The sequence below is a fragment of the Eleutherodactylus coqui genome, chromosome 13 (assembly GCF_035609145.1).
Source record: "Eleutherodactylus coqui strain aEleCoq1 chromosome 13, aEleCoq1.hap1, whole genome shotgun sequence".
In the NCBI taxonomy this organism is placed as follows: Eukaryota; Metazoa; Chordata; class Amphibia; order Anura; family Eleutherodactylidae; genus Eleutherodactylus; species Eleutherodactylus coqui.
Genome location: NC_089849.1, coordinates 39,653,779 through 39,681,672, shown reverse-complemented (window position 1 = coordinate 39,681,672; position 27,894 = coordinate 39,653,779). Strand labels below are relative to the sequence as shown.

General features: G+C 46.7%; 1 protein-coding gene across 1 annotated transcript in view; it reads right to left on the bottom strand.

The window, feature by feature from the left end:
- KRT222 (keratin 222) overlaps positions 1–24,750 on the bottom strand; it is a 54,316-nt gene extending 29,566 nt beyond the window's left edge. Inside the window, exons 1-4 of the mRNA XM_066586421.1 lie at positions 24,602–24,750; positions 14,668–14,748; positions 4,945–5,176; positions 1,153–1,235 (exon numbers count right to left, since the gene is read on the bottom strand). Of these exons, the coding sequence (XP_066442518.1) occupies positions 1,153–1,235; positions 4,945–5,176; positions 14,668–14,717 (365 nt within the window). The 5' untranslated portion in view covers positions 14,718–14,748; positions 24,602–24,750. The remainder of the gene's footprint in view (positions 1–1,152; positions 1,236–4,944; positions 5,177–14,667; positions 14,749–24,601) is intronic.
- Between the last annotated feature and the right edge of the window lie 3,144 nt (positions 24,751–27,894).

The window sequence follows — 27,894 nt, the reverse complement described above, 5'->3', positions numbered from 1 at the left end:
TAGGAATTAGTTACAGTCTCTACTTCAGCAGCCATAAAGTAGAGACTGTAACAGAGTCAGACAGGCTTACTAGAAATGTAAAGTCTCTCTGTTAGGTTATGCTGCTGGAGCCTGTAGTTCTACAGGTTTACATGAGCACAGCTTCACAGGTGAGGGATAATTGAGCTGGCTGGGTGTGAGGTTCCTCTTGCCAGCCAAACCCCACTGGTCTGCTGCATATATATATACCAGCCCCTTTGCAAGAGGAAGCTGGTATCCCTTCACTCTAGGGTTTGGTTTCCTGAATGCCTGTATATGTGTTATGTGTGTGAACAGTGTCTTGTCCAGTGTTTGTCCAGTGTCCAGCTAGACATTAGGTGTGGATTGTCTTGTTCTCTGTGTGTTCTTATGTTTATTTTCTGTCAGTTTCATGTCAGTTTGTCTTTGTTCTGCTGGATCATTCATCATCTCTAGGCTAGTGTGGCTCTTAGGTTCTAGTGCCGGGTCGCCCTTATAGGGGCGATCGCCCTGCTTGCAGGCAGGGTTCTGGTGTATGTTGTATCGTTAGAGAAGGGATTCATGAGATAACCAGGAGCCTTGAGGTGGCTTGCAGGCTTAAATGACTTTGCCTATTCATGAACCAATACCTTGTACTTTCATAGCAATTCCATCTGTTATGTGTGCTGGTATGCAAGGTGAGTATTTTGGTCGTTTGTCAGTCCCTATGTTATGTCTGTCCATAAGTCCAGTTTCTAGTATGCAGTTTACTGTCCTGTTGGTGTTTCTGCAAGCGCGTCCGGTTTGTATCCGTTTCCTGTCCTGCATCTAGCAGCCCGCATTTCGAGTTTCCGGCGTCCGTTCTGGCTGGCCCCTGTACCCTGTTCCTGTTGGCAGTCCAGGACGGACGTAACACTTTCTTTCCTATCTCTTTACTCACAGCAATGTGTGATCTATGCAGCTGGCAGCCTATGAGTGAAACGTTAGGAAACTCAGGTCGCATAAGACGGTAACACGTAGTTTTATAGCAATGACTGTATATTGTGCAAAGACATCTCAATGGACTGCACCATACTTCTGGGAAGGTGTCGCTCTTATTACATTGTAAATCAGCATTTATTAGCCATCACAAAACAGACAATCCTGTGGCTTTTTATAGGAACTCTAATGGCCTACCTTTGTTTGAGTTGGGTGAGGTTCATCCTGTAATTATCGATTTCCAGAAATATTTTTGCATTCTCTAGTAGCGTTTTATGGATCTGTTGATAGAACACAATAGCACAACGTGCACAATTATTCCACATATTTAATATTTGAGTATGTTCACCTATCTTAGTAACTGCGCACGCTAAACACACAGAATAAAAGCCATTGATTTCAATGGGTTCGTTCTCGTAAGCTCACACTTAAAAAAGGAGGACCTGCTCTATTTTCCTGCTTTTTGCACAGCAAAAGTCCCATAGAAGTATATGGGAGGTGCGAAAAAACACAAGGGGAAGGGTGTGACACTTCCCAAAATGTAGGGAAAATAACCCATCTGGAGCTCATTAGGCTTAAAATAGCCTTGAAATCTACGTAAAGGGCGTGCCTATCCTTAATGTGTCACAAGTGCGTGTGAACTGGCTTTGCATGCGCAAAAAGTACAGTACTATGTGCAACGAAGCGATGCCTTCAATTTCAGTAGATTCGGTTAGATGAACGTGTTTTTTCCGTACAAAATCTTCATCCGTGAAACCTGCTCTATATTTGTCTGTGTTATGCAGAAAGCTGCCATAGACTTCTATGGCAGTTCAATAAAAGGGAGGGGGAAGGAGGGAGTTACCCTGTGTACAAAGGAGGGTTAAGAAGACAGCTAGCCCTAATTAGGCATTTAATTGCCATTCTATTCGATGGGAATGGTGTAACACGCGAACGTGTGAACCGGCATTTCGATCACGAGAAAAAAATAAGATCGATCTGCATGCAGACGTTTCAGCTATCTAGCCATCTTCTAACTTTGTTCATGCAAAAATACAGAGAATTAATTTGCGCATATGCTCGTCTGATACCACCTTGAATCCGCCCTTACACATGTGAAAAAAATGCAGCATTGGATGCATATTATGGATCAAAACAGCCTATTGAAGTCAATGGGATTGCATAAATAGACAGTGGATACACATGACGTGTATTCACTACATATTTACGCAGGAAATCAATTGGGCCTTCTTCCATTTTTTTTTACACTTTTTTTGCTCGTGTAAGTACGCAGTTATTAAGCACGCATAAACCCCTGCAAGAATATCCAGAGGCACTATATATGCAGAGTTTCAGTCCATGTAAACACAGCATGTTCACAGATTGAAACTAAACATACCTGTGTGAATGAGCCCTTAGTCATTGAAAACCTCTTTTGGGCTCTTTTACACGAATGTCCAATGTAGGCGCGCCAAAAAATCACGCCTATTAGAAGCCATGGTTTCCTATTGAAACATATAGACAGAGGAATTTAAGTTGCACCCAGAAAGTGCTCCGCCAAAAAAAAGGACCTGAAATTCAGTAACTCAAATCCTCTGCTGTGGGAAGAGAAAGGACCTGACCTATCTTTTGTGCGCCCTGCTCTGGAGTGTCCATAGACTCCTATGGGAGACTATGAAAGCCTACCGGCAAATGGAGAACGAGGAATTCCCTGTAGTGCGGAGAGAAGGGTTACCCTGCAGGAGGTAATTTCACTGACTGTCATTCTGCCTTTTAGCCCTTAAACTACCCAGTAGCAGTACAGACATTAATCGGTAGTTTAAGGGCTAAAAGGCATAATGACAGTCAGTGTAATTACCTCCTGCATGGTAACCCTTCTCTCCCCATTACAGGGGAATTTCCCCACAGCATGGAGAAAAAAAGAGAGCGGGACTGGAGGGATTCCACAAAGGAATTCCCCCATAGCAGGGAAAGAGGGGGTGGGGCTGGAGGGGACTCTTTGAGGGAATCCCCCATAGCAAGGAGAAAGAGGGGGCGTGGCACACCTCTAGCTCTACCCTCTCTCTGATATGGGGGATTCCCTCGGGGAGTCCCCTCTAGCCCTGCCCTCTCTCTCCCTGCTATGGGGGATTCCTTTGGGGAGTCCTCTCTAGCCCCGCAGGTACTAATTGCTGTTTGGGACTTTGGGGCTGCTCCCTCAATCTCCCTCTTTCTCTCTCTCTCTCTTGTCCCCGAACTCCCGAACAATAGCACCGTGAATGGGTGATTTTAGTGCTAATTAGGCTCGGGATTTGGGCGCACACAAATCAGCCATTAACGCATTTTTGTGTAGTTAGCCACGTTTTTTATGCGCTGAATTTGGGCACGCATAGGTCCCTCGTGTGAAAGACCCCTTAATTTGTGGTACTACTAATACCCTAGTAGTCCATATAGGCCCCTGAAAGGAAACCTCCACCGAAGGGAGCTCTCCTACTCCCCAGCTCTACTGACACTAGACAGCCTTATATAATATTCATATAATCAAGCTTTCCTAATATTCCTATGTCCCAGGAAAGCAATTACATAACAGACATCCAGTATAAAATGTGTCATAGATCCTCAGTGTAGTAATTACCAATTAAGGTGAGAATTATAATTTATGCACAAGAGATGCCAGCATTTTGCAATAGTCCACCGCTCCTATGCTATGGCTTTGGTGGTTATTAGTTGTTAAGCTTTGTTAAACACTGAGATAATGATTACCAAAAAAATCATTAGTGAATCACTGACTAATTATTAAGTCAATTAGCAGGCGCCGATGCTTTCAGCTTGAAGGTGTGACGTTTTAGTGATGTCTGTAAACCCAACGACAGATTTTTAGCCTTAAAGGGAACTTATCACCAGGACTTATGTACTATTGTCCATCAAAGCTCAGCTGAAGACCTTGGACTCATCCATCATCCATCCACAGAAATAGCATGCATGTTAAGCCAACCAGCCCGTACATGTGAAAGGGTTGTCTCATCTAGACAACCCACTTCCAAGATGAAGCCCACCCCCCAATGATCTGCTGATTGCCCTGCATCTGACTACTGACGCCCCTTATAACACATTCAACTTATATTGCCATGGGTTGTTGCATTTGAATAAAGTCTGCTAATACCTGTAGGTCCCATTGGGTATATGACATGATCTAGTCCACCACTCAATATAGTGCAGTCTTGTATGGCAGACAATATAAGGCCATATACCTGATAGAACATACAGGTATATACAGGTTTTGTTCAGATGAAACAACCTGATTTTGGGCATATTCAGATGATGCAGTTGAGCTGTGGTTAAAATCTCATAGAAAATGGACCTGAAAAATCGCATGAATTTTTAATGACATTTTTTGCAATTTTCGATGTGATTGCATTTTTTTACCATGTCAACCTCAACGGAACTGCATAAAAAAAGGAATAAAGCCAACTGGGTACTAGGAATGTCTATTACCAGCCGAACAGTCATGGAGAATGCATAGCTGTGAGGGTATGTGTCACATGGTAGTTGAAATGACTAAGCAAGCAATGAGGACCAGTGTAGGGGGGATTTAATGATTTCAGTCTAAAAAAAGTTGCTAATTTTTGTGCATGCAGTAGTTATGTAAAAATATGCAACTTTCCCACCCTTTTTGTCATCCACGACACTTTTCTAAAAAGTTGATTGGCTTGGCAGAACAATTTTTTTAAAATTTATACCACAAACTGGTGCAAATTACAAAATATCTGCATACATTTGACTTTTTGGCATGCAGGGTAGCTCGAAATTAACCAAATTTGGCACATTTAACTCCAATGCATCTCATATTTACAATAACGTATAAAATGGCGGTTTGAATGAATTCCCCACCTAGTCTTGATGATTTATTGAATTGCCTAAAGCACAGTGGAAGGACACCATAGGTCTTCACATCCTGGAGATTGACCCTAACCTAGGTTCTCTATAACGTACCCCAGTATTTTAATATGACTAGAACCATGTCACACTCACGGATTGGAGGAGATCTTGGCTCTCTTTCGTCTTTTCATCCCAGGCAGGAAGTTGCGGTTCACTTTTCATTAAGCGCTCTTCAATTTTCTTGTGTAATTCAATATTTGATTGTTCCAGGCAATGACAGTGCTTCATGAAATCAGCAAGCCTATCATTAAGCTGTCTCATTGTCTCTTTCTGATCAACCGATGGGAGGCCGTTATCCGTTGACATCATAAAAAACTCTTTCAACCTGAAATTAAGAGTATTCATAACTTTAAAGGAGTTTTTCTAAGTCGTAAAATTTATGTAAATCCAACCCCCCACAACACTAAAATAGCAAATAAGTATATACTCACCTCTCCCCGCTGGGATCTCCCTTCTGACATCACATTTACAGGCTTTTCCAAGCCTTGTTATGTGGCGTCACAGGTGCTGCAACCAATAACCTCGCTTTTAGAGCTTGTCCAGTCCATCATTACACAGACAGCCCATTGATTGGAATGGGAATCGTGTCATGCTTCATGTTCACTATGATGGCGCTAGATTTCAGTTGTCCAAACCTGCCAATAACCGTGGGGCCGGATAACTCTCTAATGTGTATGGGGGCGGTTCAACTTTTGCCCAACAAATGATGCTTGGGGAAGAAGGATGTCCCTGACATTGAACTTCAACACCCAACCCTTTTGTTTCCTAAGAGATAAGCCACCACAAGAGATGTCTGGCTACAAGCTTCCTAAACATGTTCGGCCAAGGTGAACGTTTATATGTATGGGGCAACCAGAGGAGACAGCTGGCTGAGGAATGGTCATTTGTCCAACCCCTGTTAAAGATGTTTCAGCAACTTTACTGCCTTGTTTTCACACAGATTACAGTTAAGTCACATTATTATGACCACCAGCTTATATCCAGAGTAACTGCCATGTGCTGCATGGATAGCAGCTAGATGGGCCAGGAGTGACTCTATAAGTGCTGGTAGGTTGTCTCAGGTATGTGGAGCCATGCTGACTGCAGTACATCCCCCAGTTGCTGGAGGGTGTGCATGGGGAAGGATCCACAGAGTGAACACGACAATTTAGATGGTCCCACAGATGCTCAATGGGGAATGGGGACAGGGAAGTGCTTAGAAGTCTTGGTCATGCTCTTCCAACCTCTGTCGAACATTTCTAGCCTTGTAACGTGTCGCTTTGTCTTGCTGGTAGATCCCATCTCCCCAGTGAAGACAAACAGCAAGTATGAGTGGACATGATCTGCAAGGATGGATTCATAACTAAATCAGTTCAGAGTGCCTTCCACATGGATGAGAGGTCCCAGAGAATGCCACAAAAAATAGGACTGGAAGGTAGAAGGGGGTATATTACCTGTAGTTTTTCTTCTCAGCAGTCTATCCATTCTGCTGGTTCTGGGTGCCATTTTCGAGCAGCGGAGGTGGCCGACACCATTTTCAGACTACCTAATCACTGGTGCATTGGTAGTGTTAGGACTACACATGCTATACCTGCCCTCTGATTGGCCTGTGCTGCTCACATGATTAGTGCTGGCCAGTCACAGAGCAGTGCATAATGTAATTAGAAAACGGCAGCATCTTGGCAGCCCAAAAACGGCAGCCATAACCGCCAGAATGAAGAAACATCTGAGAAGATCATCTACATGTAACATATAACCTCCAGCTTCCAGTTCAGAGCAGAATTTTGTCTTGAAATTGCAGGGTCACTTTAAGGTGGCCATATACATGAGATACACTGTATATCGGCTGATCATCTAATGTGTATGGAGATTTCCCAACGTTCCCCTAGGTGAGATGGCTGTCTTTTGAACAAGTGCTCTGCGTGCAGCTATCTAGTTATATATTTCCATGTACCATCAGTGTTATGTCAATTTTGACCAAAGGTTGCTTTTTAGAGATAAGCGAGCACCAAAATGCTCGGGTGCTCGTTACTCGAGACGAACTTTTCGCGATGCTCGAGGGTTCATTTCGAATAACGAACCCCATTGAAGTCAATGGGCGACCCGAGCATTTTTGTATATCGCCGATGCTCGCTAAGGTTTTCGTTTGTGAAAATCTGGGCAATTCAAGAAAGTGATGGGAACGACACAGCAACAGATAGGGCAGGCGAAGGGCTACATGTTGGGCTGCATCTCAAGTTCCCAGGTCCCACTATTAAGCCACAATAGCGGCAAGAGTGCCCCCCCCCCTCCCAACAACTTTTACTTCTGAAAAGCCCTCATTAGCATGGCATACCTTTGCTAAGCACCACACTACCTCCAACAAAGCACAATCACTGCCTGCATGACACTCCGCTGCCACTTCTCCTGGGTTACATGCTGCCCAACCCCCCCCCCCCCACGACCCAGTGTCCACAGCGCACACCAAACTGTCCCTGCCCAGCCTTCAGCTGCCCTCATGCCACGCCACACTCATGTCTATTTATAAGTGCGCCTCCCATGAGGAGGAACCGCAGGCACACACTGCAGAGGGTTGGCACGGCTAGGCAGCGACCCTCTTTAAAAGGGGCGGGGCGATAGTCCACAATGCTGTACAGAAGCAATGAGAAATCCAATCCTGTGCCACCTCCATCTGGAGCTGCACACGTGGGCATAGCAATGGGGAACCTATGTGCCACACACTATTCATTCTGTCAAGGTGTCTGCATGCCCCAGTCAGACCGCGTTTTTTTATAAATAGTCACAGGCAGGTACAACTCCGCAATGGGAATTCCGTGTGCACCCACAGCATGGGTGGCTCCCTGGAACCCACCGGCTGTACATAAATGTATCCCATTGCAGTGCCCTGGACAGCAGAGCTAACGTCAGATTAAATGCAGGTGGGCTTCGGCCCACACTGCATGCCCCAACCTGACCGGGCTTTTTAATTCATAGACACAGGCAGGTACAACTCCCTATTGTGAAGTCTCTGTGGACCGACAGCATGGGTGGGTGCCAGGAAGCCACCGGCGGCACATAAATATATCCCATTGCAATGCCCATCACAGCTGAGGTAATGTCATGTTTACTGCAGGTGGGCTTCGGCCCACACTGCATGCCCCAGTCAGACTGGGGTTCTTTAGAAGTGGACACATGCAGTTAAAACTCCCTGTGGACCCACAGCATGGGTGGCTCCCTGGAACCCACCGGCGGTACATAAATATATCCCATTGCAGTGCCCAATACAGCTGATGTAACGTCAGCTGTAATGCAGGTGGGCTAAAAATTAATTGGAGTACACTGTAGGCGAGGGCCCCAAAAAATTGGTGTACCAACAGTACTAATGTACCTGAGAAAAATTGCCCATGCCCAACCAAGAGGGCAGGTGAAACCCATTAATCGCTTTGGTTAATGTGGCTTAATTGGTAACTAGGCCTGGAGGCAGCCCAGTAAAAATAAAAATTGGTTGAGGTGAAAGTTTCAACGCTTTAATGAGCATTGAAACGTATAAAAATTGTTTAGAAAAATTATATGACTGAGCCTTGTGGGCCTAAGAAAAATTGCCCGTTCGGCGTGATTATGTGAGGTTTCAGGAGGAGGAGCAGGAGGAGGAGGATGAATATTATACACAGATTGATGAAGCAAAAAGGTCCCCGTTTTGGATGGTGATAGAGAACGATGCTTCCATCCGCGGGTGCAGCCTACATATTGTTTAGGTATCGCTGCTGTCCGCTGGTGGAGAAGAGAAGTCTGGGGAAATCCAGGCTTTGTTCATCTTGATGAATGTAAGCCTGTCGGCACTGTCGGTTGACAGGTGGGTACGCTTATCCGTGATGATTCCCCCAGCCACACTAAACACACTCTGTGACAAGACGCTAGCCGCAGGACAAGCAAGCACCTCCAGGGCATACAGTGCGAGTTCAGGCCACGTGTCCAGCTTCGACACCCAGTAGTTGTAAGGGGCAGAGGCGTCACGGAGGACGGTCGTGCGATCGGCTACGTACTCCCTCACCATCCTTTTACAGTGCTCCCGCCGACTCAGCCTTGACTGGGGACCGGTGACACAGTCTTGCTGGGGAGCCAGAAAGCTGGCAAAGGCCTTGGATAATGGTCCCCTGCCTGCGCTGTACATGCTGCCTGATCTTTGCGCCTCCCCTGCTACCTGGGTTGCGGAAATGCGCCTTCGGCCACTAGCGCTGTCGGATGGGAAGTTTACCATCAGTTTGTCCACCAGCGCCCTGTGGTATAGCATCATTCTCGAACCCCTTTCCTCTTCGGGAATGAGAGTGGAAAGGCTCTCCTTATACCATGGGTCGAGCAGTGTGTACACCCAGTAATCCGTAGTGGCCAGAATGCGTGTAACGCGAGGGTCACGAGAAAGGCATCCTAACATGAAGTCAGCCATGTGTGCCAGGGTACCTGTACGCAACACATGGCTGTCCTCACTCGGAAGATCACTTTCAGGATCCTCCTCCTCCTCCTCTGGCCATACACGCTGAAAGGATGACAGGCAAGCACGATGTGTACCCTCAGCAGTGGGCCAAGCTGTCTCTTCCCCCTCCTCCTCATGCTCCTCCCCCTCCTCCTCCTCCTCCTCCTCCTCCTCCTCTGGCCATACACGCTGAAAGGATGACAGGCAAGCAGCATCTGTACCCTCAGCAGTGGGCCAAGCTGTCTCTTCCCCCTCCTCCTCATGCTCCTCCCCCTCCTCCTCCTCCTCAACGCGCTGAGATATAGACATGAGGGTGCTCTGACTATCCAGCGACATACTGTCTTCCCCCGCCTCCGTTTCCGAGTGCAAAGCGTCTGCCTTTATGCTTTGCAGGGAACTTCTCAAGAGGCATAGCAGAGGAATGGTGACGCTAATGATTGCAGCATCCCCGCTCAGCATCTGGGTAGACTCCTCAAAGTTTCCAAGGACCTGGCAGATGTCTGCCAACCAGGCCCACTCTTCTGTAAATAATTGAGGAGGCTGACTCCCACTACGCCGCCTATGTTGGAGTTGGTATTCCGCAATAGCTCTACGCTGCTCATAGAGCCTGGCCAACATGTGGAGCGTAGAGTTCCACTGTGTGCGCATGTCGCACAGCAATCGGTGCACTGGCAGATGAAACCGATGTTGCAGGGTCCGCAGGGTGGCAGCGTCCGTCTTGGAGTTGCGGAAATGTGCGCTGACCCGGCGCACCTTTCAGAGCAGGTATGACAAGTGTGGGTAGCTTTTCAGAAAGCGCTGAACCACCAAATTAAAGACATGGGCCAGGCATGGCACGTGCGTGAGGCTGCCGAGCTGCAGAGCCGCCACCAGGTTACGGCCGTTGTCACACACGACCATGCCCGGTTGGAGGCTCAGCGGCGCAAGCCAGCGGTCGGTCTGCTCTGTCAGACCCTGCAGCAGTTTGTGGGCCGTGTGCCTCTTATCTCCTAAGCTGAGTAGTTTCAGCACGGCCTGCTGATGCTTGCCCACCGCTGTGCTGCCATGCCGCGCGACACCGACTGCTGGCGACGTGCTGCTGCTGACACATCTTGATTGCGAGACAGAGGTTGCGTAGGAGGAGGAGGAGGGTGGTTTAGTGGAGGAAGCATACACCGCCGCAAATACCACCACCGAGCTGGGGCAAGCAATTCGGGGGGTGGGTAGGACGTGAGCGGTCCCAGGCTCTGACTCTGTCCCAGCCTGCACTAAATTCACCCAATGTGCCGTCAGGGAGATATAGTGGCCCTGCCCGCCTGTGCTTGTCCACGTGTCTGTTGTTAAGTAGACCTTGGCAGTAACCGCGTTGGTGAAGGCGCGTACAATGTTGCGGGAGACGTGGTCGTGCAGGCCTGGGACGGCACATCGGGAAAAGTAGTGGCGACTGGGAACCGAGTAGCGCGGGGTCGCTGCCGCCATCATGCTTTTGAAAGCCTCCGTTTCCACAAGCCTATACGGCAGCATCTCCAGGCTGATCAATTTGGCAATGTGCACGTTTAACGCTTGAGCGTGCGGGTGCGTGGTGGCATACTTGCGCTCGCGCTCAAACAGTGGTGCTAGCGACGTCTGGACGCTGCGCTGAGAGACATTGCTGGATGGGGCCGAGGACAGCGGAGGTGAGTGTGTGGGTGCAGGCCAGGAGACGGTAGTGCCTGTGTCCTCAGAGGGGGGTTGGATCTCAGTGGCAGGTTGGGGCACAGGGGGAGAGACAGTGGTGCAAACCGGAGGCGGTGAACGGCCTTCGTCCCACCTTGTGGGGTGCTTGGCCATCATATGCCTGCGCATGCTGGTGGTGGTGCCTCCCCAGCTGATCTTGGCGCGACAAAGGTTGCACACCACTGTTTGTCGGTCGTCAGGCGTCTCTGTGAAAAACTGCCACACCGTAGAGCACCTTGACCTCTGCAGGGTGGAACTACTACACCCAGCAGAGACCCAGAACACTGAGGACAGTGACAGGCAGCCCAAATAGATTTTTTTCCCCAAATTTTTTTGCAAAGGCCCACTGCCTATATTCAATCAATATGTCTTCTGTCCCTGCCTAAGCGCTTCTGGCCCTGGAGTATGTCAAAGAACTGCAGAGTGTTGCACTGTGGACTGCAATACAGTGGTGATTTCACAGCCCAGACAGAACCAGGAAATAATTTTGCGCAAGCCTGCTGTAACACTTAGCTGGCTGCGTATGAATTTGGAGAACTACTACACCCAGCAGAGACCCAGAACACTGAGGACACTCACAGGCAGCCCAAATAGATTTTTTTCCCCAAATGTATTTGCAAAGGCCCACTGCCTATATTCAATCAATAATCAATATGTCTTCTGTCCCTGCCTAAGCGCTTCTGGCCCTGGAGTATGTCAAAGAACTGCAGAGTGTTGCACTGTGGACTGCAATACAGCGGTGATTTCACAGCCCAGACAGAGCCAGGAAATAATTTTGCGCGAGCCTGCTGTAACACTTAGCTGGCTGCGTATGAATTTGGAGAACTACTACACCCAGCAGAGACCCAGAACACTGAGGACAGTCACAGGAAGCCCAAATAGATTTTTTTCCCCAAATTTTTTTGCAAAGGCCCACTGCCTATATTCAATCAATGTGTCTTCTGTCCCTGCCTAAGCGCTTCTGGCCCTGGAGTATGTCAAAGAACTGCAGAGTGTTGCACTGTGGACTGCAATACAGCGGTGATTTCACAGCCCAGACAGAGCCAGGAAATAATTTTGCGCAAGCCTGCTGTAACACTTAGCTGGCTGCGTATGAATTTGGAGAACTACTACACCCAGCACAGACCCAGAACACTGAGGACAGTGACAGGCAGCCCAAATAGATTTTTTTCCCCAAATTTTTTTGCAAAGGCCCACTGCCTATATTCAATCAATATGTCTTCTGTCCCTGCCTAAGCGCTTCTGGCCCTGGAGTATTACTGCAGGGCGCAATGCTCTGCACGGCCGATATACCAAAAAAAAAAAAAGTGCAACACTGCAAAAAGCAGCCTCCACAGTACTGCACACGGTTAGATGTGGCCCTAAGAAGGACCGTTGGGGTTCTTGAAGCCTAAAATACTCCTAACACTCTCCCTATAGCAGCTCCACCAAGATACCACTTTCCCTCCTCTATGTCAGAACGCATCTGTGGCGAGCCGCGGGAGGGGCCGATTTTTATACTCGGGTGACACCTGATCTCGCCAGCCACTCACTGCAGGGGGGTGGTATAGGGCTTGAACGTCGCAGGGGGAAGTTGTAATGCCTTCCCTGTCTTTCAATTGGCCAGAAAAGCGCGCTAACGTCTCAGAGATGAAAGTGAAAGTAACCCGAACATCGCGTGGTACTCGTTACGAGTAACGAGCATCTCGTACACGCTAATACTCGAACGAGTATCAAGCTCGGACGAGTACGCTCGCTCATCTCTATTGCTTTTTAATTGATGTGTTATATACAAACATAATGTACAATTGGCTCGTAATGGCTTCACAAGCGCAGATTATATATTAGCATAATTTATAGGCTCTTTGGGACCGTTGATAGTTAAATAAATGAAGGCAAATCTTAGTAAGTAGTTTTCAGATCCTACTGAACGTTTATCGAACCTATCAGAAGCTGCTTTTAAATAGAAATGTTGAGATGAGAATTCCCCTTAGGGCATTTACTCAATTATTTATCTGCATGCTGACTTCTTCCTTTCCAAAGAAGCTCTCTGTGAAGTACGGCACCTATTACATCCTACTCTTCAAAAAGAGAAACAAAAAAGGGAAAGTCAGAAGTTGGAAGACTGACTTATAAGAAACTACCTTCCAATAAATGGTGCTATAGAGATACTGATGAAGACTCCATTCCAGAGTTGAAAAACATACTCCGATAGCAACTCCTGTAGTTTCCTCTTTGCCCTCTTCTTTTTCCTTCCTAAAGCTCACATTTTCCCAGAGGAACATTGCAAATCTCCTTACGCTAGCTCAGTGGTCTCCACAAAAAGAAACAGTACCCAGCCCAAGATGCAATGAATAATCATGACAGCTTTGACAACAAGAACAGGAAAGGATGTATGAGCATAGACATTGGTCTTGATCTGACCTGAGCTAGGCCCAGAGATGTTTCTTAAAGCTCCTGGTGCAGCGTCCATGGAGCGGGTCCAAAGCCGAGGAGATAGCGCTGAGTGCCTTTAGGGAAAAGGCACTCAGGGCTGCATGGTGACTTCTCTCACTCTCTCAGTTCTCCAGGTCAATAGCAGGAAGGCCTGGGTGAATTGGGCCCAGGGCACACACAAGGCAATCGTTCAGCCTTTTCCATCCTGGGGCTCTTTGTCAGGCAAGGTACAGTTTCTCTGGTACTATTGTACCTTGTCACCACCGGAAGCTAGGGTTGGAGGCATAATACAGCTGGTTAGACGCCCCCAGCGTCTGATTGGCTGGGCGGGCTGCCCAAGTGCAGCGGTCCTCTGCTGAACAGAGTGAAGATGCCTGGCCGCTTACCTGCACTGACTACATGGCCTCAGGAACTGCAAGTGGCGTCCATCTCACAGCCGATGGACAAAGTGCTGCACTGCTTCTGCTCGGTTTGTAATCAGCTGTGGTCCGCTCCTCGCTTGCTAAAGTGCCATGTGCTGCAGCCGTCTGTCCCGACCCCAATCTCCGAACTCCGAACTCCTTCGCTCCACGCTCCTCCGCTGAGCACACTCTGCACCCCTTGCAACGGTCACCTGCCCTGCCACTATGTACGGGTGCCGGGTAGTGGTTGCTCAGGGGAGATGGAAGGGGGGTGCCTGCTCCGGGGACAGTGATAGCAGCAGCATCTGTATGGAGTTTTGCCTGGCCTGGAGGGTTAGGGTTAGTTTTCCTGTTAGGTTTAGATTATTTATTACCTCTAAATGCTTCCATGTTTCAGCTGTAACATGGAAGCATTTAGAGCTCATAATGTAAGCCTAACAGAAGAACGAACCCTAACCCTCCAGGCCAGGCAAAAATCCATACAGACGCTTTTAGGACCTTCAGAAATTCAGCCAATAGGAATTCATACTTATGAAGGAGTCCCGTTAACCCTGGGCCACTACATTGTGCCCTGTTTCAAAATCTTTAATCGGGGTCTACACTTACCATGTGCCATTTATAATGCTGGTGTCTTCTTAAGTTGCAAAGAGTCAGTTTAACTGCTACCTCTGCATCCCCTAGCTGAACCCACGCATTTTACTGAACATAACACCTAAAGGTATCTATGTCTTTCTCACTGTGTACATTTGTGTCTACTTTATGTGTTACAATCACATTGAAATAGAAAGTTCCTCACAGAGCTCTGGATATCACCTTTAGTGTTGAATGCTAGATAGGTACAAGTTCAAGACAAAGATACAGTAGTTGTCAAAGTACCTTGTTTGGGTCTTCTGGGCCAGGGGCTCCCCGTGAATAAAATCCTGCATCGTCCTTACTTTATCGAGCTGGCCACACAAGCTGTATTAAGATAAACACGGAGTTACTACGTAAGGTAATATGAACTTCGATTCCTTCGGACGTTTTGTTTGTCTTGGGAGGAACCAGGCACTGTTTTTAATCTTACAAACACCAGTTATTTAATTATACTCTGAGCCAAGCTCCTGACAATACATCTCCAAGTTACATCTTATTATTTAGTGGGGCTTCCTCCTGTGACCAAACAATTTCAACAAAGCCAGAAGAGTATTTACCCCTAAAAGAAAAAAATCACAAGTATTTATAGATGAGGGTCATAAATGTAATATTTTATTTACTATTCTCCAATCTGTACTTCCTCAATCTCCAAGAATGCTGCACTATATGGATGCTAATGTACATCTCTATGGACACATCATACGTATGCCTTTCATTTAGATTGCCTCTATGCATGTAAGACCTTGTAGATGGATAATCCCTTTCTATGAAGAAATGGCCTAGCACATTCGCACAACATACATTTGTAAATTTGTTCACAAGACAAGTACCAAACGATGTACAGTGGAAAATTAGTAGAAATTCAGGGCCAGAATGGACGGTGCTGGAAGCATATGCAATATTTATACACATAAAGCACCCTTTTATCTCAAAATTTACCCTTCCTTTAACCCTTTCCAATCCAATTTGTATCCTGGTTTTCCTAGGGGGCTTACTCTTTTTCTGCTGTTCTACAACAGCGCTATATGCTGGCTAAAGCCAGTACTGCATGAGATGACGTTGGATAGGCACCGACAGCAGAGAGGCTGGCAATATACAGTAAGAGAACCCTGACGGACGTCTTCCAACATCGGAGCTGTACAGCCTTAAATCATAATGTCTTTGGACGTCAGACAATGGATTGGAAAGGGTTAAAAAGAGTAGATTGGTGTGGAGAGACAGATATGGGTGGAGTAACTCTGTTTTTGGTGCCCAAGGCTTGTGAGGCTATGTTGGAGTTTTGGCAGTAGGAAGAGTAATTAGATAATTATGAGGTGCTGCCTAGTTAGTTGGACGCCCTAGCAGACCATTTATATTTTCTCCTCCTGTTTGCTTTATTGGAAGGTTTCACCATACACCAGCTGCTCATCCATTTTGTATCCTTTATAAAGGCTGTGGCTAGGCTGTCCCCTGCTTGGGGATCAACATAATTAACAGTAGTTTAATAGTATGAACAAATAATAAATCTAGACTGTGGTACCCTCCAACCAAGGTGAGAGATGATACAATCCTCTGGATGTAGAGTCTGCAATCTGTAGCTATAGCATTCCAAATTAGATTTCTGATATGACTCTCTGTATGCAGATAAGGAAAAGGAGAGACAGGTTTACATACCTTTAGGAAAGGATTCAGTTAGTCGGAGCATATCACTAATCAAACAATATAAACATATGAACAGACGGTAAGGTCCATTGCGTAAATACAAAATTTTTATGGTAGGACAACCATTGGAAAAAAAAGTAGATAATAAAAGATAAGAGGGAAAGAAAGAGAAAGAAGAAAAAAGGGGAGGAGGGGAGGGCCAGGACTAGAGAGGCATCCACTCACTATATTGGGTGTGCCTAGACCTTCCCTGTTTCTTATCTCCTGTCACTTTATCTATTCTTCCCAGCTGGTATCTCAGGCAGAGCATGAGATTACACAGTATTTTTGTGTGTGTTGAAAACTAACCCAGGGGGCCCATCTATGATACCAAGAGTTGTATTTGTTGAGGGAGGCTGTAAATTCCTCCATCCACTGTATTTCCTTCACTTTGTGGACCCAATGAGCCAAGTGGGGGTGAGGGAGACTTCCAAAGAGCCGGGATAAATGAGGAGGCTGCATTAATAGGACGTTTAAGTATAAATTTGCGGTATATACACTACCGTTCAAAAGTTTGGGGTCACATTGAAATGTCCTTATTTTTGAAGGAAAAGCACTGTACTTTTCAATGAAGATAACTTTAAACTAGTCCAAACTTTAAACAAATGCACTCTATACATTGCTAATGTGGTAAATGACTATTCTAGCTGCAAATGCCTGTTTTTTTGTGCAAAATCTACAAAGGTGAATAGAGGCCCATTTCCAGCAACTATCACTCCAGTGTTCTAATGGTACAATGTGTTTGCTCATTGGCTCAGAAGGCTAATTGATGATTAGAAAACCCTTGTGCAATCATGTTCACACATCTGAAAACAGTCTAGCTCGTTACAGAAGCTACAAAACTGACCTTCCTGTGAGCAGATTGAGTTTCTGGAGCATCACATTTGTGGGGTCAATTAAACGCTCAAAATGGCCAGAAAAAGAGAACTTTCATCTGAAACTCGACAGTCTATTCTTGTTCTTAGAAATGAAGGCTATTCCGTGCGAGAAATTGCTAAGAAATTGAAGATTTCCTACAACGGTGTGTACTACTCCCTTCAGAGGACAGCACAAACAGGCTCTAACCAGAGTAGAAAAAGAAGTGGGAGGCCGCGTTGCACAACTAAGCAAGAAGAGAAGCACATTAGAGTCTCTAGTTTGAGAAACAGACGCCTCACAGGTACCCAACTGGCATCTTCATTAAATAGTACCCGCAAAACACCAGTGTCAACATCTACAGTGAAGAGGCGGCTGCGGGATTTTGGGCTTCAGGGCAGAGTGGCAAAGAAAAAGCCATATCTGAGACTGGCCAATAAAAGAAAAAGATTAAGATGGGCAAAAGAACACAGACATTGGACAGAGGAAGACTGGAAAAAAGTGTTGTGGACGGATGAATCCAAGTTTGAGGTGTTTGGATCACAAAGAAGAACGTTTGTGAGATGCAGAACAAATGAAAAGATGCTGGAAGAATGCCTGACGCCATCTGTTAAGCATGGTGGAGGTAATGTGATGGTCTGGGGTTGCTTTGGTGCTGGTAAGGTGGGAGATTTGTACAGGGTAAAAGGGATTCTGAATAAGGAAGGCTATCACTCCATTTTGCAACGCCATGCCATACCCAGTGGACAGTGCTTGATTGGAACCAATTTCATCCTACAACAGGACAATGACCCTAAATACACCTCCAAATTGTGCAAGAACTATTTACAGCAGAAGCAGGCAGCTGGTATTCTATTGGTAATGGAGTGGCCAGCGCAGTCACCAGATCTGAACCCCATTGAGCTGTTGTGGGAGCAGCTTGACCGTATGGTACGCCAGAAGTGCCCATCCAACCAATCCAACTTGTGGGAGATGCTTCTAGAAGCGTGGGGTGCAATTTCACAAGCTTACCTCAACAAATTAACAGCTAGAATGTCAAAGGTGTGCAATGCTGTAATTGCTGCAAAAGGAGGATTCTTTGACGAAAGCAAAGTTTGATGTAAAAACAATGTTATTTCAAATACAAATCATTATTTCTAACCTTGTCAATGTCTTGGCTCTATTTTCTATTCATTTCACAACGCATGGTGGTGAATAAGTGTGACTTTTCATGGAAAACACAAAATTGTTTGGGTGACCCCAAACTTTTGAACGGTAGTGTACACGAAATGGTCTGGACAGCCTTCCAAAAGTTGCGTATGAGGAGAAAATCCCAGAAGATGTGTAAGAGGGTGCCCACTTTTGTACTACAGTGCCAACATGTCAAGGGTGAGGAAGAGAATATTTTGTGTAGTTTAGAGGCCACCATGTACCAGCGCAAGAGTAGCTTAAAGCCTGATTCTTGATATTTTCTGGCAATAGATAGGGTCTATGAGTTCATGCATAGATTATAATCTATACAAAGATTAAAACCCTATCTACCTGGGCCAGGAGAGAGACAGATAAGAGGGTTTATAGTCCTTTGGTGGTACGATCAAGAGAGAGTAAATCAGCGGTAGAGAGTGGTGAATGAGGCCAAGCACTATATAGGCATTTTCAAATACAGTGTATAGGCCCTTGGACCATCGAGTCAAGTCCTCTTGGATGTGTTGGAGAATTGAGATAAAGTTGCGTGTGTATAGCTCATCTATAATGGTGAGAAAAGCATGTTGCTAGAACCTTCATAAACAGTTTGAGGTCAACACTGAGTAGTGAGATTGGACTAATTTGAACAAAGAGTAGGAACTCAACCTTGTTTGTGGATTACTGTTATTTCTACATTTGCCATATCTGAGGGGAGTGGGCACCCATATATGATCCAGTTCAGCGCAGAGGTCAGTGGGCTGATAAGCAATTCTGGGTATTTTTTATAATGGTATGGGAGGCCATCAGCATCAGGTTCCTTACCCAAGGGCATGGATTTTAAGGCTTGGGAAATCTCTTCCCCTGAGATGGATCGATCCAATTCGCATGTCGATTCCGGTGATAATAATATCAGGCTGGATTCCTTAAGGTACCACTGAATTTGAGAGCCTAGGGAGGTATCAACTCGCATCCCCGAGGCAGGTGTAAAGTTGTACAACTCTCTATAGAATTGTGCAAACTCAGCTACAATTTTTTCAGAATCACTAATGGGGGTTCCATTATGGGATGAGATTATGGGAACGAACTTACAGGACTTCCGTTTTCCCAGGAATCTTGCCAAGGTTCTACTCCATTTATTCCCGAACTCAAAAAATTGTCGATGTCCTCTAGCTAAAAGAGATTTAGATTGGAAAGCTAGTTTATCTTTCAGGCATTTGTGGGCTGCCATGAGTGTGGTGCAGACAGATGCAGCATGAGATTGTTTGTTAGGTTGTGTTTCTGGAACCTGTAAATCTATAGGTTTCCACGAGCACACCTTCACAGGTGTGGTATAATTGAGCTGGTTGGGTGTGGAGTTTTCCAGATAGCCAATCACCACCAGTCTGCTGCACACATATTTTCCTAGAGGATTCTGGATTCCCAATACCCTGGTGTTTGTTTCCATGCATGGTGTTCTATATGGTGGGGACAGTGACGGGTTCTGTGGGTCTGTACAGGTGGCCAGACATGTGGTATGAACAGTCCTGTTCCGTGTGGTATGCATTACATAAGATTCTGACTGACATGGGCCCATGACTCTATGGACCCTATTAATTTGGATCTCTGTTGATTCAGCAGAAAAATGGCCGTTACTTACTGACTGAGGAGTGCATATAGATGCATCCTCCTCTCACCATGCAGGTAGCTGACTACCAAATGGAGGAGCCAATAACACCTGTGCAGGACACCGATAAGACAACCACTCACACTGCCTCCTGATAACGAGGGGGGTGGATGCTTGGCGTACACTCCCACACATAGTGGATACAGGGTGCCAGACCATTCTGATATATGTAGTTCACCATGCAGACCAGCAACCTATTAATGACGCCATGATAATTCGGCGGGCTGCCCTGTATATCCATCAGTGAACCACATTGGCACTGCCACCCTGGGCTCCCCCTGGAGTCTTAATGCCCCACTGCATGTGAATGATAGATAATAAGGCAAGGCATTGGTTGGATGTTGGCCAAGATACATGAGCCCACTAACCACTTCACGGTTCCTTGCGTTGTAGTGGGTCCCTACACTAATATAAATGCATAACAGAAGGGGAAATCAAGAATTAAAAACAATCACAGAAAAATGGCCGTTACTTACTGACTGAGGAGAGCATATAGATGCATCCTCTCACCATGCAGGTAGCTGACTACCAAATGGAGGAGCCAATAACACCTGTGCAGGACACCGATAAGACAGCCACTCACACTGCCTCCTGATAATGAGGGGTGGATGCTTGGTGTACACTCCCACACATAGTGGATACAGGGTGCCAGACCATTCTGATATATGTAGTTCACCATGCAGACCAGCAACCTATTAATGACGCCATGATAATTCGGCGGGCTGCCCTGCATATCCATCAGTGAACCACATTGTTTTTAATTCTTGATTTCCCCTTCTGTGATGCATTTTTATTAGTGTAGGGACCCACTACAACGCAAGGAACCGTGAAGTAGTTAGTGGGCTCATGTATCTTGGCCAACATCCAACCAATGCCTTGCATTTATTATCTATCATTTACATGCAGTGTGGCATTAAGACTCCAGGGGGAGCCCAGGGTGGCAGTACCAATGTGGTTCACTGATGGATATGCAGGGCAGCCCGCCGAATTATCATGGCGTCATTAATAGGTTGCTGGTCTGCATGGTGAACTACATATACCAGAATGGTCTGGCACCCTGTATCCACTATGTGTGGGAGTATACACCAAGCATCCACCCCCCTCATTATCAAGAGGCAGTGTGAGTGGGTGTTTTATCGGTGTCCTGCACAGGTGTTATTGGCGCCTCCATTTGGTAGTCAGCTACCTGCATGGTGAGAGGATGCATCTATATGCTCTCCTCAGTCAGTAAGTAACGGCCATTTTCTGTGATTGTTTTTAATTCTTGATTTCCCCTTCTGTGATGCTGTTGACTCAGCACGATCAAGGATTTTGTTGAGGATGACCGTAGCTGCATTGTGGAGATCGAGGGGAACGAGATCGGGGGGAACGGGGGGCGGGGGGGGGGGGGGGGAGGTGGAGACTCTGGGACACCGCGTAATTTAATATTATTTCTACGACCCCGGTTTTCCTGGTCATCGACTTGAAGTAGGATTGCTTTGTTAAAGGCTGTCACAATATTTTGACATGTACATGACAACCCAAGGCCGGCCTTAGGTCGAGTACTGACCTGTTCCGAACCTTCTGTTAATGCACCTCTTTTACTGCTTTATATAGTTCTCGTTCATTTAACTAGAGAATGAAGAGAGTGAACTAAAGATTTAGTTCAACTGCCTTTCCATAGATTTAGACACGAAGTATGAGATTAGGGGTGCAAGCTTTAAGTTACCAAGGCCATAAGGACACAATGACAATCTATAGGAGGAGGGTCTCCTGAATGTAATGTGTATGGGAACCTCCTTACTCTCCCTGATGACAGATGTTGGCGTAAAAAAAGGATTTGGCATATTGAATTTCAACGTTCAATACTTTTGTTCTCAGGAGAGATAAGCTACCCGCAGTGGTGTCTGGCAGTGACTCATTACCCTCTTCTCATTCAGAACACATGCACGCGTGCCCAAACCAAGTTGCCATGTGTATGGGGGTGCAGGAATAGATATTGATCAAATCAGTGTACGGCTGACAGCTATTAAAGACGTATGGGCAACTCCCCCCCCCCCCCCCCCCCCGACTCTAGGAAACTAATTTCCTTCTTTTTTCTGGTCATAAAACAAGTTTTTGCCCATTCGTGGCGCAAGGCTTGCTTGGACTTGACCGAGTTCAAGCGAAGGGTGGATTGGTATCTAATAAATGAAAAGCTGACCTCTATTCTAGCTGACAGGCATGGAAAATTCTTGAAAATATGGACTACTTGGCTAGAATATACTCTCCCCCAACAAAGTAGTAGATCCCTAGCCTCCCTGTAAAAGCAGCACTATCATAAAATGCCCACTAAACTGCCAATCTATTGCCCGAAACTATCTCTTGCAGTGTCCACCCCATGGAAAAAGCTCCAACTGTCTCAGAAGTTACACTTTCCCCCGTCCCAACCTAAATCTTCCCTATTCCCCCCTAACTCAAATTAGGCCCTGGCCAGGCCGTTAGTATTCTGAGTTTTTTATAGCAGTCCAACTTCAAGATTGGACCGGAACATTAAGGAGATTATTCTTAATTTGAATTTCAGCCATGTTTTCTTCTCTCTCTTCCCCCAATCTACATAACTGTGAACTGCTTATGTTGTGTATTAATGAGACTATGAAGTATTCTAGTTAAATGGTTATTGCATTATTGTGAAATTTGAAAATTTCTAATAAGAATTACAGTTAAAAAAAGATGTATGGGCAACTTAAAGGGGTTGTCCAGGAGCCAAGGGCCCACAGTGTTGGAGTCTCCACTTCTGGCTCGGTTTTAATACTTGATCATGTGGTATGAACCCTGTGTTTGTGACCAGGTCATGCATCCTGGTTTGTTCCTGCATCGGTCACAAGAGAGAAGGGGACTGGCTTAGTTATTAAGATGAGCAACCCCTTTTATGAGGTAACGGGCATAGAGATGGGCCATACCACATTACCATATGACCTAATATCAGAATTAGGCCAGAAGTGGAGGTTCTAACACCGCAGGATCATGTCAGTATTTAGACTCCATGAACAACCCCTTTAAAAGTCGAGTTAGGTGTTGCATTATTATGTCAGTTAAATACTCCATATAGCCTACACATATGCATATTAGCTGTAATTTTAAATACTCTTGTCTAAAAAAGACAAAAGTACTGTATATACTCGAGTATTAGCCGACCCGAGTATAAGCCGAGTCAATAACTTTTAACACAAAAAACTGGTAAAATTTATTGACTCGAGTATAAGCCTGGCTATACTCGAGTATATAGTAGGGAAAAAAAAAACAATACTCACCTATTAGCTCGCGTCTGTGCCCCCGGCGCGATGCTGTCCCCGGCGGTGCGGCAAGCTGCTGCAGTCTTCTCCCCGCAGTCTTCTCTCTGGTTTGCTTTTGAAATCCCCGCCGTCAGCGCTGTGATTGGATCAAGTGCCAGCCAATCACAGCCGGTGCTCGACAAACCAATCACAGCCATTCAGAATGACATCAGTGGATGGCTGTGATTGGTTTATCGAGCGCCAGCTGTGATTGGCCGGCGCTCGATCCAATCACAATGCTGATGGCGGGGATTTCAAAAGCAAGCCAGGGAGAAGACTGCAGCAGCTTGCCGCACTGCTGGGGACAGCACCACACCGGGGATACAGAGGAGGTGAGTATTGAGTTGTTTTTTTTTTATTTTACTCAAGTATAAGTCGAGGAGGGCTTTTTCAGCACATTTTTTGTGCTGAAAAACTCGGCTTATACTCGAGTATATACTGTATTATGGAGGTGATACTTTTATTGGCTAACTAGAATAATTTTATATACCAGCTTTCAAGGCTAGTTAGGCCTCTTCATCAGACTTCATAGACAGGTCAAGCCTGATGAAAAGGCCTAAGTAGCCTCGAAAGCTTGCATATATAACTTTTTGAGTCAGCCAATAAAGGTATCACCTCTATAATACTTTTGTCTGTTTTATACAAAAGTATTCAACACCACATAACATGGCACCACACTAGTTTTCCTCTACATCATGACAAATTAGAGAAATTGTACATTGTTCTCCACTATAAATGAGCGAGTATACTCGCTAAAGGCAATTGCTCGAGCGAGCATTGCCTTTAGCGAGTATTTCCCCTGCTCGAGACTGCAGGTTCGGGTGCCGGCAGCGGGCACGGAGCTGCGGGGGAGAGCGGGCCGGAACGGAGGGGAGATCTCTCTCTCCCTCTCTCCCCCCGGTCCCTCCTGCTGACAGCCGCTACTCACCGCTCCCCCGCGCCGGTACCCGAACCTGCAGTCTCGAGCGGGGGAGATACTCACTAAAGGCAATGCTTGCTCGAGCAATTGCCTTTAGCGAGTTTACTCGTTCATCTCTATTCTCCACCATTTCAAGTAAGACACTGATGAAAAGACAAGTGCAAGTTTGAGAATTTGCCCCAGGTCCTGCATTTTTCGAATACATCTCAATATAAACTGTAGTATTATTATTTATACTTATGGAGCAAAATAATGTGAATGCTATTAGACATGAATGGTATGTTTCAGCATAGGTTATTGAAAGGCGTGGTGACGGGAGATTTTACTATAAGCCGCCATAGAGCCATTATAGTAATTTGTATATCTATCATAACAATAGTAAAGCAACCACTTATGTTGCAATCCTTCAGCGCTGTCACATCCACATACTAGTATAGTAAAAAAACATTTCAACACAGTCAAGAACGTGATATGGCTCTGGCTAGACGTTGTGTACTTAGATCAAGTGTAACCTGGCAGTAGGTGCGTCTCTTTATTTAATGTCCTGCCCTACTGAGTTCGGGTATTTTCTAGAGTAGCACCTTTAAAAACAATGATACTTACTGATCCGGAGATTATCACCGTCTACCTCACTGTCATCATGGTGCCTTCAGACAATATAAGATCCAGCAAACAACTATAGGGGTAAGTATATTCCGCAGATATCTGCCACACCGGAACTTAAAGAAAGTTTACTTCTCTTCAGATTGTAACTTGTCTGAAATGTTCCTTTCGCTGAGAATGCGGCTAATCAAGTTTCGAACCAGTTTGAGTTCCCCTTTGAGGCATTAGTAGATTGAGTGCTACAGTAAAGTAGTATACAGCACAAGAAATGCAGTTCTGATTTAAAGAGGTATTCCAACTAGAGATGAGCGAGCACCAAAATGCTCAGGTGCTCGTTATTCGGGACGAACTTTTCGCGATGCTCGAGGGTTCGTTTCGAGTAACGAACCCCATTGAAGTCAATGGGCGACCCGAGCATTTTTGTATTTCGCCGATGCTCGCTAAGGTTTCCTTGTGTGAAAATCTGGGCAATTCAAGAAAGTGATGGGAACGACACAGCAACGGATAGGGCAGGCGAGGGGCTACATGTTGGGCTGCATCTCAAGTTCACAGGTCCCACTATTAAGCCACAATAGCGGCAAGAGTGGGGCCCCCCCTCCCAAAAACTTTTACTTCTGAAAAGCCCTCATTAGCATGGCATACCTTAGCTAAGCACCACACTACCTCCAACAAAGCACAATCACTGCCTGCATGACACTCCACTGCCACTTCTCCTGTGTTACATGCTGCCCAACCGCCCCCCCTCCCCCCCCACAGCGCACACCAAAGTGTCCCTGCGCAGCCTTCAGCTGCCCTAATGCCTTACCACCCTCATGTCTATTTAGAAGTGCGTCTGCCATGAGGAGGAAACGCAGGCACACACTGCAGAGGTTGGCACGGCTAGGCAGCGACCCTCTTTAAAAGGGGCGGGGCGATAGCCCACAATGCTGTACAGAAGCAATGAGAAATAGAATCCTGTGCCACCGCCATCAGGAGCTGCACACGTGGGCATAGCAATGGGGAACCTATGTGTCACACACTATTCATTCTGTCAAGGTGTCTCTGCATGCCCCAGTCAGACTGGGGTTCTTTACAAGTGGACACAGATGCATTTATAATTCCCTGTGGACCCACAGCATGGGTGGGTGCCAGGAAGCCACCGGCGGTACATAGAAATATCCCATTGCATTGCCCAACACAGCTGAGGTAGTAATGTCGTGCTTAATGCAGGTGGGCTTCGGCCCACACTGCATGCCCCAGTCAGACTGGGGTTCTTTACAAGTGGAAACAGATGCATTTATAATTCCCTGTGGACCCACAGCATGGGTGGGTGCCAGGAAGCCACCGGCGGTACACAGAAATATCCAATTGCATTGCCCAACACAGCTGAGGTAACGTCAGCTGTAATGCAGGTGGGCTAAAAATTCATTTGATTACACTGTAGGCGAGGGCCCACAAAAATTGCTGTATCAACAGTACTAATGTACATCCAAAAAATTGGCCATGGCCAACCAAGAGGGCAGGTGAAACCCATTAATCGCTTTGGTTAATGTGGCTTAAGTGGTAACTAGGCCTGGAGGCAGCCCAGTGTAACGAAAAATTGGTTCAAGTTAAAGTTTCAACGCTTTTAAGAGCATTGAAACATATAAAAATTGTTTACAAAAATTATATGAGTGAGCCTTGTGGCCCTAAGAAAAATTGCCCGTTCAGCGTGTTTACGTGAGGTTTCAGGAGGAGGAGCAGGAGGAGGAGGAGGAATATTAGACACAGATTGATGAAGCAGAAATGTCCCCGTTTTGGATGGTGAGAGAGAACGTAGCTTCCATCCGCGGGTGCAGCCTACGTATTGCTTACGTATCGCTGCTGTCCGCTGGTGGAGAAGAGAAGTCTGGGGAAATCCAGGCTTTGTTCATCTTGATGAGTGTAAGCCTGTCGGCACTGTCGGTTGACAGGTGGGTACGCTTATCCGTGATGATTCCCCCAGCCACACTAAACACACTCTCTGACAAGACGCTAGCCGCAGGACAAGCAAGCACCTCCAGGGCATACAGCGCGAGTTCAGGCCACGTGTCCAGCTTCGACACCCAGTAGTTGTAGGGGGCAGAGGCGTCACGGAGGACGGTCGTGCGATCGGCTACATACTCCCTCACCATCCTTTTACAGTGCTCCCGCCGACTCAGCCTTGACTGGGGAGCGGTGACACAGTCTTGCTGGGGAGCCATAAAGCTGGCAAAGGCCTTGGAGAATGTTACCCTGCCTGCGCTGTACATGCTGCCTGATCTCTGCGCCTCCCCTGCTACCTGGCCCTCGGAACTGCGCCTTCTGCCACTAGCGCTGTCGGATGGGAAGTTTACCATCAGTTTGTCCACCAGCGCCCTGTGGTATAGCATCATTCTCGAACCCCTTTCCTCTTCGGGAATGAGAGTGCAAAGGCTCTCCTTATACCGTGGATCGAGCAGTGTGTACACCCAGTAATCCGTAGTGGCCAGAATGCGTGTAACGCGAGGGTCACGAGAAAGGCATCCTAACATGAAGTCAGCCATGTGTGCCAGGGTACCTGTACGCAACACATGGCTGTCCTCACTAGGAAGATCACTTTCAGGATCCTCCTCCTCCTCCTCTTCCTCCTCCTCAGGCCATACACGCTGAAAGGATGACAGCCCAGCAGCATGTGTACCCTCACCAGTGGGCCAAGCTGTCTCTTCCCCCTCCTCCTCATCCTCCTCATGCTCCTCCTCCTCCTCCTCAACGCGCTGAGATATAGACAGGCGGGTGCTCTGACTATCCAGCGACATACTGTCTTCCCCCGCCTCTGTTTCCGAGCGCAAAGCGTCTGCCTTTATGCTTTGCAGGGAACTTCTCAAGATGCATAGCAGAGGAATGGTGACGCTAATGATTGCAGCATCGCCGCTCACCACCTGGGTAGACTCCTCAAATTTTCCAAGGACCTGGCAGATGGCTGCCAACCAGGGCCACTCTTCTGTAAATAATTGAGGAGGCTGACTCCCACTGCGCCGCGCAAGTTGGAGTTGGTATTCCACTATAGCTCTACGCTGCTCATAGAGTCTGGCCAACATGTGGAGCGTAGAGTTCCACTGTGTGGGCACGTCGCACAGCAGTCGGTGCACTGGCAGATTAAACCTATGTTGCAGTGTCCGCAGGGTGGCAGCGTGCGTGTGGGATTTGCGGAAATGTGCGCAGAGCTGGCGCACCTTTCCGAGCAGGTATGACAAGTGGGGGTAGCTTTTCAGAAAGCGCTGAACCACCAAATTAAAGACATGGGCCAGGCATGGCACGTGCGTGAGGCTGCCGAG